At 46.4% G+C, this 12,806-nt stretch overlaps 1 protein-coding gene across 1 annotated transcript in view; it reads left to right on the forward strand.

Moving 5' to 3' along the window:
- The first annotated feature begins 868 nt into the window (after positions 1–868).
- LOC122942278 overlaps positions 869–12,806 on the forward strand; it is a 46,515-nt gene continuing 34,577 nt past the window's right edge. The window contains exons 1-2 of the mRNA XM_044299797.1: positions 869–959; positions 9,043–9,245. Of these exons, the coding sequence (XP_044155732.1) occupies positions 9,198–9,245 (48 nt within the window). The 5' untranslated portion in view covers positions 869–959; positions 9,043–9,197. The remainder of the gene's footprint in view (positions 960–9,042; positions 9,246–12,806) is intronic.

The raw sequence follows: 12,806 nt of genomic DNA on the forward strand, positions 1-12,806 counted from the left end.
TAAGAAGCAGTTACCTAGGACTTAGCACCCAGCACATACTATCTTAGTCGGTGCTGCCATTTTTTCTATATATATTGTGGGGGGATAAGCTCGGGATCGCCTTTGCTGGGGTCAAAGGACACTTGTCTGTTTCACACAATTCCAACCAGCCACCAAGGTAGCAGTTTTAAGCTGGCCTGGAGCCAGGTTTATTGAGCAGGTTGCACAAATAAAATAAAACAACAAAAGAAAAGTCTTGCCTGTCCGGCACTTACTAAACATTAGAGGTTCCTATCTATCCGCTGGTGGGCTTCTCCCAGCCAGCTCATAAAACTAGTCATCAGCAACCTAGTACTCACAGTTTGCTCACTCATACAGACATGCTTTCTGTGTCCCCAGGCAGAGAGAGACTGACCTCCTGCTCTGTTATATCCCCACCCTCAGTGCTGCTTCATTAATTACCTCACAGGTGAGATTCTTTCACCTGCTACTTACATAGGAGGGGAATCTAGGGGAAATATACCTCCCTTCCACTACCAATTCAGCATTGGTATCACTATCTATATATAATCACCTTCACATTGCACATATGAGCATAAACACTGCTCTTCCTAGAGCAACACAGTGGCTAATTGTATAGTTCATACATTCTGTTATGCATAAACTCACACTGTTCACATTAAAACAAGTAAATCATTTTCATAGAATGAAAAAAAAAAAGGTATATAGCACACAAATAATGTCAATACCTACAAAACACATAATTCTTTTGTATGCCCACTTTCTCTTCATTCTTGAAACATACATCTATAACTTTTTTTTTGTTTTTTTATTATTGCAGAGGTTACCAAAGTCTCAGATGGCAAAGGAACGTGAGAAAATGAAAAAAGCTTTAAAGGAAGATAAAAGTTCTCTACAGATTGAATATACACTGTAATGAGTGAGTCAACACTGGCATCACATTGGCAAGGTGATGTCAGGTATAGCAGTTTTTCACGAGGGTTCCAGTGTACCTGTAATGCTTTGACTTTCCTTGCTGAACACCATGAAAAAAACGACCTACAGGACCTGGACCTAGATCAAATTTAACAAAAAGGCGATTCCCTGTATACTAGTGTCAAACTTGCATTGCAAGCAGAAGGCAAATTTATATCAAACTTGCTAAATTTTGATGAGATACCATCCACAGTTAGCACAGACAAACACTGCTACAGTGTTATAAAATATAAGCAAAAATTTGGGTTACTAAAATCTACCCATCCTGAAATGCAGGAATATACCGATCTACCGACTGCATTATGTTGGCTAAAGCATGAAATAACTGATGCATTGCTTTTAATTGGTAGCACATGCATAGCTTTATTCAGAGATTTAGCAGGAAGATTTGGCTTCTTTGATTCTCATTGTAGAACACCGTTAGAATTAGTGACTGATGATAGCAATGGCACTGCTGTAATGCTAACTTTCTGCACAGTAGAGGATATGACTGAAAGATTACTTCTTTTATATCTTAAAGGAAACCTGTCACCAGGATTTTGCGCATAGAGCTGGGGACATGGGCTGCTAGATGGCTGCTAGCACATCTGCAGTACCCAGGTCCCATAGCTCTCTCTGCGCTTTTATTGTGTTAAAAAACAGTTTTGATTGATATGCAAATTACCTGATATGAGTCCTGTAGCCGGAGATGAGTCAAGCGGAAAGGAGCCCAGCACCGCCCCGCGTCCTCCGAATCTCCTCCTTGCTAGCTGATGTCACAGAGCTGGAGCGCCGAAATCTCGCGATGCGCGAGCTAGCGCATGCGTAGTTCGTTCCCTGTGCTGATGCCAGTACAGGGAATGAACATGATGCTGACACTGCGCATGCGCTAGCTCGCACAGGTTTCCTTTAAGGGTCTGGTACTCAGTGATGAAACACAATACGAACTTCAGCCTGTTTAATTTTCAACCATAAATTTTATCTCAAATACCAATATAGGCCAAATTTATCAAGGAAATCTCTCCTTGAACAAAAATCTAACTGAATTTACTGAAAATAATTCTTTAAAAATTAACAACAAAAGCAAGTTCCAACGTTTTTTACCTTCAATCGCAAATAAGATGAGATTTGACCAATATTCTCATTTAACCCCTTAGGGACGCATGGCGTACCGGTACTGCATGTTTCCAGAGTCCTTAAGGACCCATGACATACCGGTACGTCATGGCTTTAAATCGTGATTCAATTAATTCAGCCGGCATCCTGTAACAATGTGGGGGGGGGGGGGGGTTCAATCCACGGTAACAGCACCACCCCCGTCTCTCTGCGAGGTACCGTGGCAACGGTCCTCAAGCCCGATTGTGCCATCGACTACAATCTGTATGTGGGAGGAGTTGATCTCTCTGATCAAGTCCTCAAGCCATATAATGCCATGCACAAAACCCGGGCATGGTACAAAAAAAGTTGCGGTCTACTTGGTGCAGGTTGCCATGTACAACTCTTCTGTACTATCCCGAAGCGTTGGCAGCGCAGGGACATTCCTCCAGTTCTATGAGGCAGTCCTCAAGGCCCTGATCTTTTCGGACCAGGAAAGAGCAGGCCGGAGTACCTCGGGAATTGGAGGCGCCCGGATCGTCCCTGGCCAACACTTTACCAGGTGTGGTCCCCCATACTGGAAAGAAGGGACGAACCCCCCAAAAAAGCAGTGTGTCATAAGAGGGGGATACGGAAGGACACCACCACTCAGTGTGACACTTGCCCCGATCATCCGGGCCTCTGCGTTATCGATTGCTTCAGGGAGTATCACACTTCCATGGAGTACTACATTTTTATAATCCCCAACAGTCCACTAGAGAACAAAAAACTATGGCTCTCAGACTTTGGAGACACGGAAACAATTTTTTTCCCCAAAAAAATATATTATTTTTAGTGCAGGCATCCTCAAACTGCGGCCCTCCAGATGTTGTAAAACTATAACTCCCAGCATGCCCAGACAACCTACAGCCATAAGCAGGGCATGGTGGGAATTGTAGTTTTATAACATCTGGAGGGCCGCAGTTTGAGGATGCCTGCACTAAAACTAATATTTTTTTGGGGCAGTTTTAGGATGCCTGCTTAGTATCTCCAAAGTCTGAGAGCCATACATATTGGGCATTGTCGCGTTCGTAAAAGTCATCGCTATAAAAATAACATTTGACCAAACGCCTCGGATGAACGGTGTTAAAAATATAAAATAAAAACGGTAATAAAGCAAGGGTTAACAGCCAAACAAAACTAAATATTTATTGCCCTGATTCTATAGTTTGCAGAAACACCCCATATGTGGTCGTAAATGGCTATATAGCCACATGGCAGGGCATAGAACGAAGGAAACTCTATATGGTTTCTGGAAGGCAGATTTTGATGGACTGTTTTTTTATTTATTTTTGACACCATGTTTCATTAGAAGCCCCCCCTGATGTAGCCTAGACTAGAAACTCCAAAAAAGTGACCCCATCTAAGAAACTACACCCCTCAAGGTATTCAAAAGTTACTTTACAAACTATGTTAACCCTTTAGGTGTTCCACAAAACTAAATGGCAAATGTAGAAACAATTTTAGAATTTACATTTTTTGTTACCTTGCCTCAAAGTGTAATATAGAGCAACCAAAAATCATATTTACCCCTAAAATGGTCCCAAAACAACAACCACCTTATCCCGTAGTTTCCTAGATGAGGTCACTTTTATGGAGTTTCTACTCTAGGGGTGCATCAGGGGGCTTGAAAGGGTACATGGTGTAAATAAACCAGTCCAGCAAAATCTGCTTTCCAAAAACCATATGACGTTCCCCTTCTTCTATGTCCTGCCGTTTAGCCAAATAGTAGTTTACAACCACATATGGGGTGTTTCTGCAAACTACAGAATCAGGGCAACCCATTTTGAGTTTTGTTTGGCTGTTAACCCATTTTTTCCAGTAATAAAGTAAGGGTTAAAGTGGACAATTTTCCCAAAAATAGAAATTTCTAAATTGTTTCTCCTTCTGCCATTAACTCTTGTTGAACACCTAAAGGGTTAACAAAGTTTGTAAACCCAGTTTTGATTACCTTGAGAGGTGTACTTTCTTAGATGGAGTCACTTTTTTGAAATTTCTATTCTAGGGGTGCAACGGGGGGCTTCAAATGGGACACTGTATAAACAAAACCAGTCCTGCAAAATCTGCCTTGCAAAACCGATATGGTGTTCCCCTCCTTCTATGTCCTCCCGTTTGGCCAAACAGTAGTTTACGACCACATATGGGGTGTTTCTGCAAAGTACAGAATCAGGGCAACCCATATTAAGTTTGTTTGGCAGTTAACCCTTGTTTTATTCCTGGAAAAAATTGATTTTATTTCAAGACACGGAGGCTCATATTGCATAATCTCTCTTTACTGACAACCACAGCAGCAAAGAAAAAATAAAACCAAATTAACATATTGCCATAGCAACCCGTTTATTCCCACCTTAGTCCCCTATATAATGTCCACTAGTCCATAGTACTTCCTCTTTCTTTGCTGCTGCCACAAAGATAAGTACCTGTTGTTTTAAGCATCATATATCTTATTGTATCTTCTGTGGGTGTGGGTGTGTGTGTGTGTGTGTGTGTGTGTGTATGTGTATATATATGTATATATATATATATATATATATATATATCTATATATCTATATCTATCTTTTGTTGACCTTATTGCTTGGTCTAGGGTTTCTTCCCTTTTATTTCTAGGGTATTTAGGTTTATTTTATTTTTTTCCCTGTTTCAGGTGTCTTTTTTTGTTCCCCTCTCCCTGCTGGGGAGGGGGAGGGAGGTATTTTGTTGCCCTGCTTCGGCTTCTGGAGTCCATTGGATTTGATTTATCTCCCATTCCCTGAGGACTCTCTCCTTCCTCCCTTCACTCTACTTACTTCCTTCATCGGGGGAGGGAGATTCTGAACGCTCGATCCTCGGAGCGGCTCCGCTCTCCTCTCCCCATCTCCCGCAGCTTGCTGCTGCGCCCGTAGTCTCGCAGGATTACGGCCGGCCACGCGATTTCGGCAGCCATTTTGTTGTGCATTTCCCCCCCCCCCCCTTACCTGCGTCTTTCCCTCTGGCCTTCCTTCCGGTTTGTGGCCACACCTCCTGCCCTGCGTCTCCGTTCGGCTTCCTCTCTCTCCCTGCGCCGGCTCACTGCTGGGTGACTACCCACTGTGGGTTTTTATTTTCCTCCCTCAGGTTAGCTCTGCTTTTAGGTCTACTCCCCTGGGATTTACCAACTTGTACCCTTATTAGCCACCCATCTATTGTTTAATAGGAGCCTGATTGTGATCGGCTTATACTTACTGCAGTGATGTCTCACCCATCTGGCCATACCCCATCACAGAGCTTGGAAGCAGGCAGAGATTCTGTCTCTTCTCCGACGCCTGCACATGGTGGCCCTGTTTTTTCCGCGGATGCATTCCAACGCTCCGTTTCTGAGGCCATTATGGCCACTATGGGCTCCGTAACCTCCTCCCTCACCAAATCCATCTCAGATGCCCTCTCAGCTCGCCCTCCTGTCCTAACTGACACGGCGCAGCCTGAGTTACCTGTACCTCACGCCCCCAGAACACCTTTGATTGGTGAGTCCAATGCCACCCCAGAGAGTGTGATCTCGCACAAAAGAGCCTCATCCCGCCAGGCAGAACGGGCGAGGAATTGGAAGTGCGCTAGAGCACATACTGAATTAGAGATCGACTCTGAGGAGGAGGCTGGATTTGAGGATGTTGATTTCTCCGAGGGAGATCTGTCCGATTCTGCACATGCGGATCCTATTCTGACGCCCATCCCAGCGCCTCCTGGCCCAATAGAGCCCAAGTTGATGAATCTAGCCCTCACTGAGGCCGGGAGAGAGGCACAGGGTCTCCTGTTTGGAGAATCCTTTATTAAGGACATGGGCAAGTTCGTGGGTGCCTTTACTGCCCTGGACAAGGCACAGTCGTCCATGAAGAGAGTGTTCCAGGGCCGTTTTTCCTCGAGGGGTGGCGGTTACAGCCGGTCGCTCTGCATTTCACGCCTGTGGTTCGGGCAGAGGCTCCTACAGTCAGAGACTTTTCGCTCAACGATCCTCATTCCAGGACTCCAGGCAACCGCAGGGTTTCTTCCCGTCCCGAGGCGCGCCTAGCCGCGGACCTTTCAGAGGAGGTTCCGGATTCCAGTCGTCCCCTTGGTAAGTGTTCCTCGTTTTCCTTTTTCTCCAGTTTGTGTAGGGGGCAGACTCCATCGAGCTGGTCTCGTGTCCCTAGGAGGGCCTTCTCAGCAGTATCTTCTTTGTGCGGAAGAAAGGAGGGCAGATGCGCCCCGGTCATAAATCTCAAACCCCTAAACAGATTTGTACGCTACAGGCACTTCAAGATGGAGGGTATTCACATCCTCAGGGACCTTCTCCTCCAGGGAGATTGGATGGTGAAGTTGGATCTGAAAGATGCCTATCTCACCGTACCGGTCGCTGTTTATTCCAGGGACCTTCTCCGTTTCCTTTGGAGGGACCAAATGTGGCGTCTCTCTTGCCTTCCCTTTGGCCTGTCGTCGGCCCCTTGGTGCTTCACCAAGCTCATGCTTGGCTCCGCAGCCGCGGGATCAGGTTAATCATCTACCTAGACGACATTCTCTTGCTGGCTCAGGATCCTTCTATCCTTCTCTCTCAGTTACAGGTAACAATGGATCTCCTGTCCCGATTGGGCTTCCTCATCAACTACGAGAAGTCTTCGTTAACCCCCTCCAGAGTGATGGAGTTCCTCAGCTTCTCGTGGATTCAGTCTGAGACCCTCAGTCTTCCCCAATCGAAACTTTGGTCCATCCGCAAGACGTTGGTTACCCCTCGGATCACGCTGCGCCATCTGGCACGGATCATAGGACTCCTCTCCTCGATTCAAGCTGTTTTTCCGGCCCCTCTCCATTACCGAGCCCTTCAGCGCCTAAAGCATGCACACCTTCAGACCGGTGCCTCATACGTGGACATGATGTCGCTGGATGCGGAGACTCGGGATGAGTTACATTGGTGGATCTCGAATCTTCAAGCTTGGAATGGGAAGGTGATTTGCGGTCCACGCCTGGACTTCACGATCGACTCGGACGCCAGTCTGCTCGGGTGGGGGGCCCACTGCGACTGGGTCTCCACCGGGGGACGTTGGTCGCAGGAAGAAGCCTCACTCCATATCAACGCCCTGGAGTTGTTAGCCGGACCCTTTGCCATCCGCAGTTTTGCCAAGAACGTCGCCAGTGCCTGCATTCGTCTTCGTATGGACAACGTGTCTGCTGTCCGATATGTCAATTCCATGGGAGGTACCCATTTGTGCATATTGTCCCATTTGGCCAAGGAGTTCTGGTCTTTCTGTCTCAACTAGGAGGTTACGGTGGTGGCGGAGTATCTGCCTGGTCTGCAGAATGTCCAGGCGGACTGGAACTCCTCGGTACCTCAAGGATGGCAGCGATTGGAAATTAGACGGACTGGTGTTCTCAGACATCTCATCCCTCTGGGGTCCATTCTCTATCGACCTGTTTGCCTCCCGGTTAAACGCTCATTTACCGCGTTTTTTTCAGTTGGCGACCGGATCCGGACGCGAAGGCGGTGGACGCATTCCTGCAAGATTGGCATGTACCTCTCCTCTACGCATTCCCACAGTTTGCGATGCTCCCCCGGGTTCTGAATAAGGTGCGTTGTCAGCAAGCGGAGTTGGTGTTGATTGTGCCGTTATGGACTCCCCAGTCATGGTTTCCCCATCTGCTGGACCTGCTTATCCTGCCGCCGCTTCTTCTTCCGGACTTCCCAGAACTTCTTCTAGACTCAGGAGGCGCGCGACAACCACTACTGTTGGAGGGATCTCTCCGTCTGCTGGCCTGCAGGGTATCGGGCGTCTCGGCCAAGGCGAGGATCTTTCGGACGCAGCTCGAAGACTCTTGGAACAGTCGTGGGCTCTGGGCACTAGGAGGGCCTATAGAGCGGCCTGGGGATCATGGTCTGGTTGGTGCGTGGCACGACATGTGGATCCCCTTTCAGCCCCTGTATCGGACGTCTTAGAGTTCTTGACGACATTATTTGAGGAAGGTAAGGCGTATCGTACGATCAATCTCTTCCGTTCGGCGATTTCTTCCTTTCACCAGGGTTTCGAGGGACGTCCTGCGGGTCAACATCCCCTGGTGTGCCGTCTCCTCAAGGGGTCTCGTATGTCGCGGCCTCCTCGGCCGCGTTTTTTTTCCACCTGGGACGTCTCTTTGGTCTTGGATCTTTTCACAACGTGTTCATCTAACTCTCAACTTTCCCTACGCCAGCTTTCGGCCAAGCTGGTTACCCTCTTTTACCTTATATCTTGCAAAAGAGTTTCTGATGTCAGGGCTTTGGATTTTGATGCCAGGTCATTTTCTCCGGACGGAGTCACTTTCAATATCTCCCGCCGGACCAAGACTCATATTCGTTCGGTTTCTTATCCCAGTTTTCCGGCTGTTCCGAACCTTTGCCCGGTCGCTTGTCTCGAGGAATATGAGGCTAGGACCTCCATGCATAGATCTGCCGGGAATCCTCAGCTATTTCTCTCTTATCGACGACCGTTTGCCCCGGTTTCCACTCCTACTCTGGCGCGTTGGGTTAAATGGAGTATGTCTTTGGCGGGTGTGGACACCTCTGTGTTCATGGCCCACTCTACTAGGAGTGCTGCCTCCACCTCTATGTTGGTGTCTGGAGCTCGTTTGGAGGACATCATGAAGATTGCTGACTGGTCGCGGGCTTCGACCTTTAAGGAATTCTATTTTCGCCCTTCTCTACATGCCTTTTCTTCGGTTATTTTACAGCTTTAAACTTGCAATAGGAGCCTCCGTGTCTTGAAATAAAATTGGGGGATTTTTTACTAATTTATGACGTAAAGTCATGATTTTATGAAAGACACGGAGGCGAGTATTGCCCGCCCTAGGTATTTTCCCTCCCTTGGGTTATTGCTTGTTGGGATGTGAAGTTTATTTGTGATGATCTGTATTATTGTGGATTATTGATGGTTTTTTCGTGTTTGCACGTGTCATACGGATGGAACATTTTCTTTCATGCATTTTGTTCTCTTCACAGGCTGACTTTTCTGATGAGTGGTTCTCGTTGATTCCTGAGGAGTATCTTCTTCCTGTTCCAGTTCGGCGGTTGCGAGTTCAAGGGAGTTCCCTCTCATTGCCAGGAGTTCCGGAAGAGGGCTCTCCTGTTATCAGTTCCTGGTGTTTCAAGTTCGGATGGTTCCTGTTTTGCGGTTCAGTTTGGAGTGTCTGATGTCCGGTCAGGTAGGAGTGGCATTCGCCAAGAAAGAGGAAGTACTATGGACTAGTGGACATTATATAGGGGACTAAGGTGGGAGGGGACGGGTTGCTATGGCAATATGTTAATTTGGTTTAATTTTTTTCCTTGCTGCTGTGGTTGTCAGCCGTCCCCCCTTATAATGTAAGGGCTGTGCCCCCTTATAATATATATGTGCCCTTGTAGATCACCTTTACAATAATAATAAGATACATGCCCCAATATCTGCAACCAGGTGCATCAGTGTGAATGTCCGGTCATCCTGATGACTACAAAGGACTCAGGTTCAACAGAATCTGAGTCCTTTGTTCTAATTATCTCCAGCGCCGTTGGAGACAATTATGCATGATAGAAGAAGGGGAGAAGCCTCCTCTCCTTCTATTATGCGCATTCCGGCAGCGAAATGAACATCTCGCTGTCCGGAATGCTATAGGCTACAGACGGGAGATCAAAGGCATCTCCCGCCTGTTGGCTGCCGCGCGTCCTCGATGTGCGGGCCGGCGCAGTGACGTCATATCACTGCGCCGGCCCACGTGGATGATGCGCGGCGTGGGAGTGCGGGCCGCCGGGGTTAAATATCCGGCGGCCCCGGCACTCGGGCAGTCAGGGTCAGGGCCCCCCACCATAAGAGGAGAGCGTGATCGGAGCTCAACAGAAGTGCCTTGCCGCCCCCTCCTGAAGGACCCCCCGACCAGACCCAGGAGAGCACGTCCTGCGCTCTGGAAGGAGGCTTGGGGCCCCTTCCTGCGCTGACCTGGAGAAGAGAGCGCATCCTGCACTCAGGCAGAGCGGACCCCTCCTGAAGAAGAGCGCGATCCAGCGCTCAAGAAGAGAGCCGTGCCGCCCCCGTACCTATTGCCTTAACCCCTTTCATACTCCTGAGAATATATATATCCCCTCTGGTGAACCCCTGCTGTGCCCTGGTAAACCCTTGCCCCTGATTACATTCCTTAACCCCTTACCCCTTTCATACCCCTGAGACTATATATATCCCCTCTGGTGAACCTCTGCTGTGCCCTGGTAAACCCTTGCCTCTGATTACATTGTGGACTGGTCCCTGATTACCCCTGGTGGCAACCCCTGTTTAATCCCTGCCACCCCCCCCCCCCCCCCCCCTCACTGTACACTTGCAGGGTATTAACCCTTGCATTGCTGTACAGCCCTGATCCATTGTAAATCATCCCCATTGTTAACCCTTTGTGTTTGTGGTCTGCTTACACCCCTGTAAGACCACCGTTAACCCTCGGCGTACCCCATAGGGATAGTATAGAACTGGATGGGTGGGTTGTTAATATTACTTGTATGTGTGAACTGTATAGTTAGTTTATGGGTGAAATTTGGGAACGTGTAGAGTAGTTTAGGATTGTATATTTAGTGCTGTATTGTTAGTGTATTGCGTGCGTAGTGTATTGTAAGTAATAAATACTGTGTTACTTGTAACTATCTGTGTAACGTGTAGTTATTGGCGATAGTTAGTTCAGTAAGGCGCATGCAGCTAGCATAGTGATTAGTGTAAAGTATAGCGAAGGTATTGTGTAATTATTATATAAAGGCATAAATAGGCGGAGTCATCAATAGACAGTTCCTCCTATTTATGAATATTAATTATCGATATTTGCATAAATATTAGTGATTAATATCCCCCCTTTTACAGTGGCCTTACTACAGATGGAGCTCCAGCCATGGTTGGCTCCAAAAAAGGATTACTTGCATTTGTCAAGAAAGAACTGATTAGTCTCGGTCTTGATCCAAGTGATTTAATTATATGCCACTGCATCATACACCAAGAAAGTCTCTGTGCACAGTCTTTGCACCTCAACAATGTGATGTCAACGGTAGTGTCGTGCATGACATTTATCAAAAGCAGAGGGTTTAACAATCGCCAGTTTAAGGAGTTACTGAAGGATCTTGACTCCGAGTACGGTGATCTTGTTTATTACTGTGAAGTGAGATGGTTGAGTCGCTGGAACAAGCTCATGAGGAAGCAGTTCATGGACATGTCAGAGAGCTCAGTGATAGCAAGTGGCTGTGTGATTTAGCGATCATGGTGGACATTACCAAGTACCTCTCAGAGCTGAACGTCAAGCTGCAGGGTCTCAGCCAGCTTCCCAGCTCATTGCTTTCAAACGTGAAATCATTTGAAGCTAAATTAAGGCTGTGGAAAGTGCACCTTGAAAATAATAACCTGGTGCATTTCCCTACTCTGGAGGAACAAAAACCTTCTACGACGCTTAAGTATGCTGGTGAATGAGGCATTTGTGAAAGATTCAAGGATGTCAAAAGTAAACAAATGGAACTGAACATCTTTGCTACACCTTTCAATGTAGAACCATTAGATGTGATAACCTACAACATGAAATAATTGAGCTGCAAAGCAACGATGAGCTGGAAGCCAGGTACAGAATCCTTCCACTGCTTCAGTTCTATAATTGCATAAGTAATGATGAATTTCCCACTTTGAGGAGACATGCACTGAAATATGCATCTTTGTTTGTCACAACTTACTACGCTACTACTACAATATTGAACTTTTTCACAGTATACTAGTTTTCTGAGATCCTGACTTTTGGGTTTTCATTAGCTGTAAGCCATAATCATCATGAAAAGAAATAAACAATTGAAGTAGATCACTCTGTGTGTAAGTGTTTGAGTTTCCCTTTTTGAATTGAATTACTGAAATAACTTTTCGATGATATTCTAATTTATTGAGATGCAGCTGTAAAAGGGGGATGGAGCAAGTATTATCTAGGTATTATGCTAGGCTTTTGTGATCAGTGGGGACCCAGACAGAGGGTAGATGGTTGGAACCATGGATGAAAACAATAGTTGGTTAGCAGAGTGAAGTGTGTGGCTAGGCATATAAGGAGCACATGGAAAAAGGTCAGATAGGTACAGCATTGTGTTGATATCTGCGTTATTTTCAGTTTTCTGTTCCATTATAGGAGCAAAAAAAGTAACATTTTTGGCAAAAAAGTTAGCAAATTATCTGTCCAAAGTATCCCAAACACTACATATTTTTGCCCCATATACCTGTTTTCATTTCAGCACTTTCCTTCCCCTGTTCTCGGCATCACTGCATGCTGGCAGGCTGTTGACATGGCTTACTTCCTGTTTTATCAGCTTTCTCTTGGATTTGCTAACCAAACCCAGCATGCTTTGCTCTGTAATGTTTTACAGGGCTTGCTCCACCTAGATAACATGGAAAGAGAAGGTGTAGGGGGTGTGACTACTGCAGGTGGAGGAAGAAACATTACAGCGCAAGCTTGGTTCATTTGGAAAGTGCAGGCCTGAAGAAAAGCAATATGGGGTACAATACACAGTGTTTGGGGTATTCTGGGCAGATAATAAAATTCATTATGGGACCGGAGAACCCCTTTTAAGTAATTTTTAACCCTTTCAAGCCATTAAAAAAAAATCTCTCCCTGAGAAAACTCCTTTATGGGGTAAAAGAGGACCTGTCACCATAGAATGCAGTGCAAGGCAGCATTTTACAGAGCAGGAGGAGCTGAGCAGATGGATATATAGTTTTGTGGGGAAATGCTTAGCAT

Source organism: Bufo gargarizans, chromosome 6 (assembly GCF_014858855.1).
Source record: "Bufo gargarizans isolate SCDJY-AF-19 chromosome 6, ASM1485885v1, whole genome shotgun sequence".
In the NCBI taxonomy this organism is placed as follows: domain Eukaryota; kingdom Metazoa; phylum Chordata; class Amphibia; order Anura; family Bufonidae; genus Bufo; species Bufo gargarizans.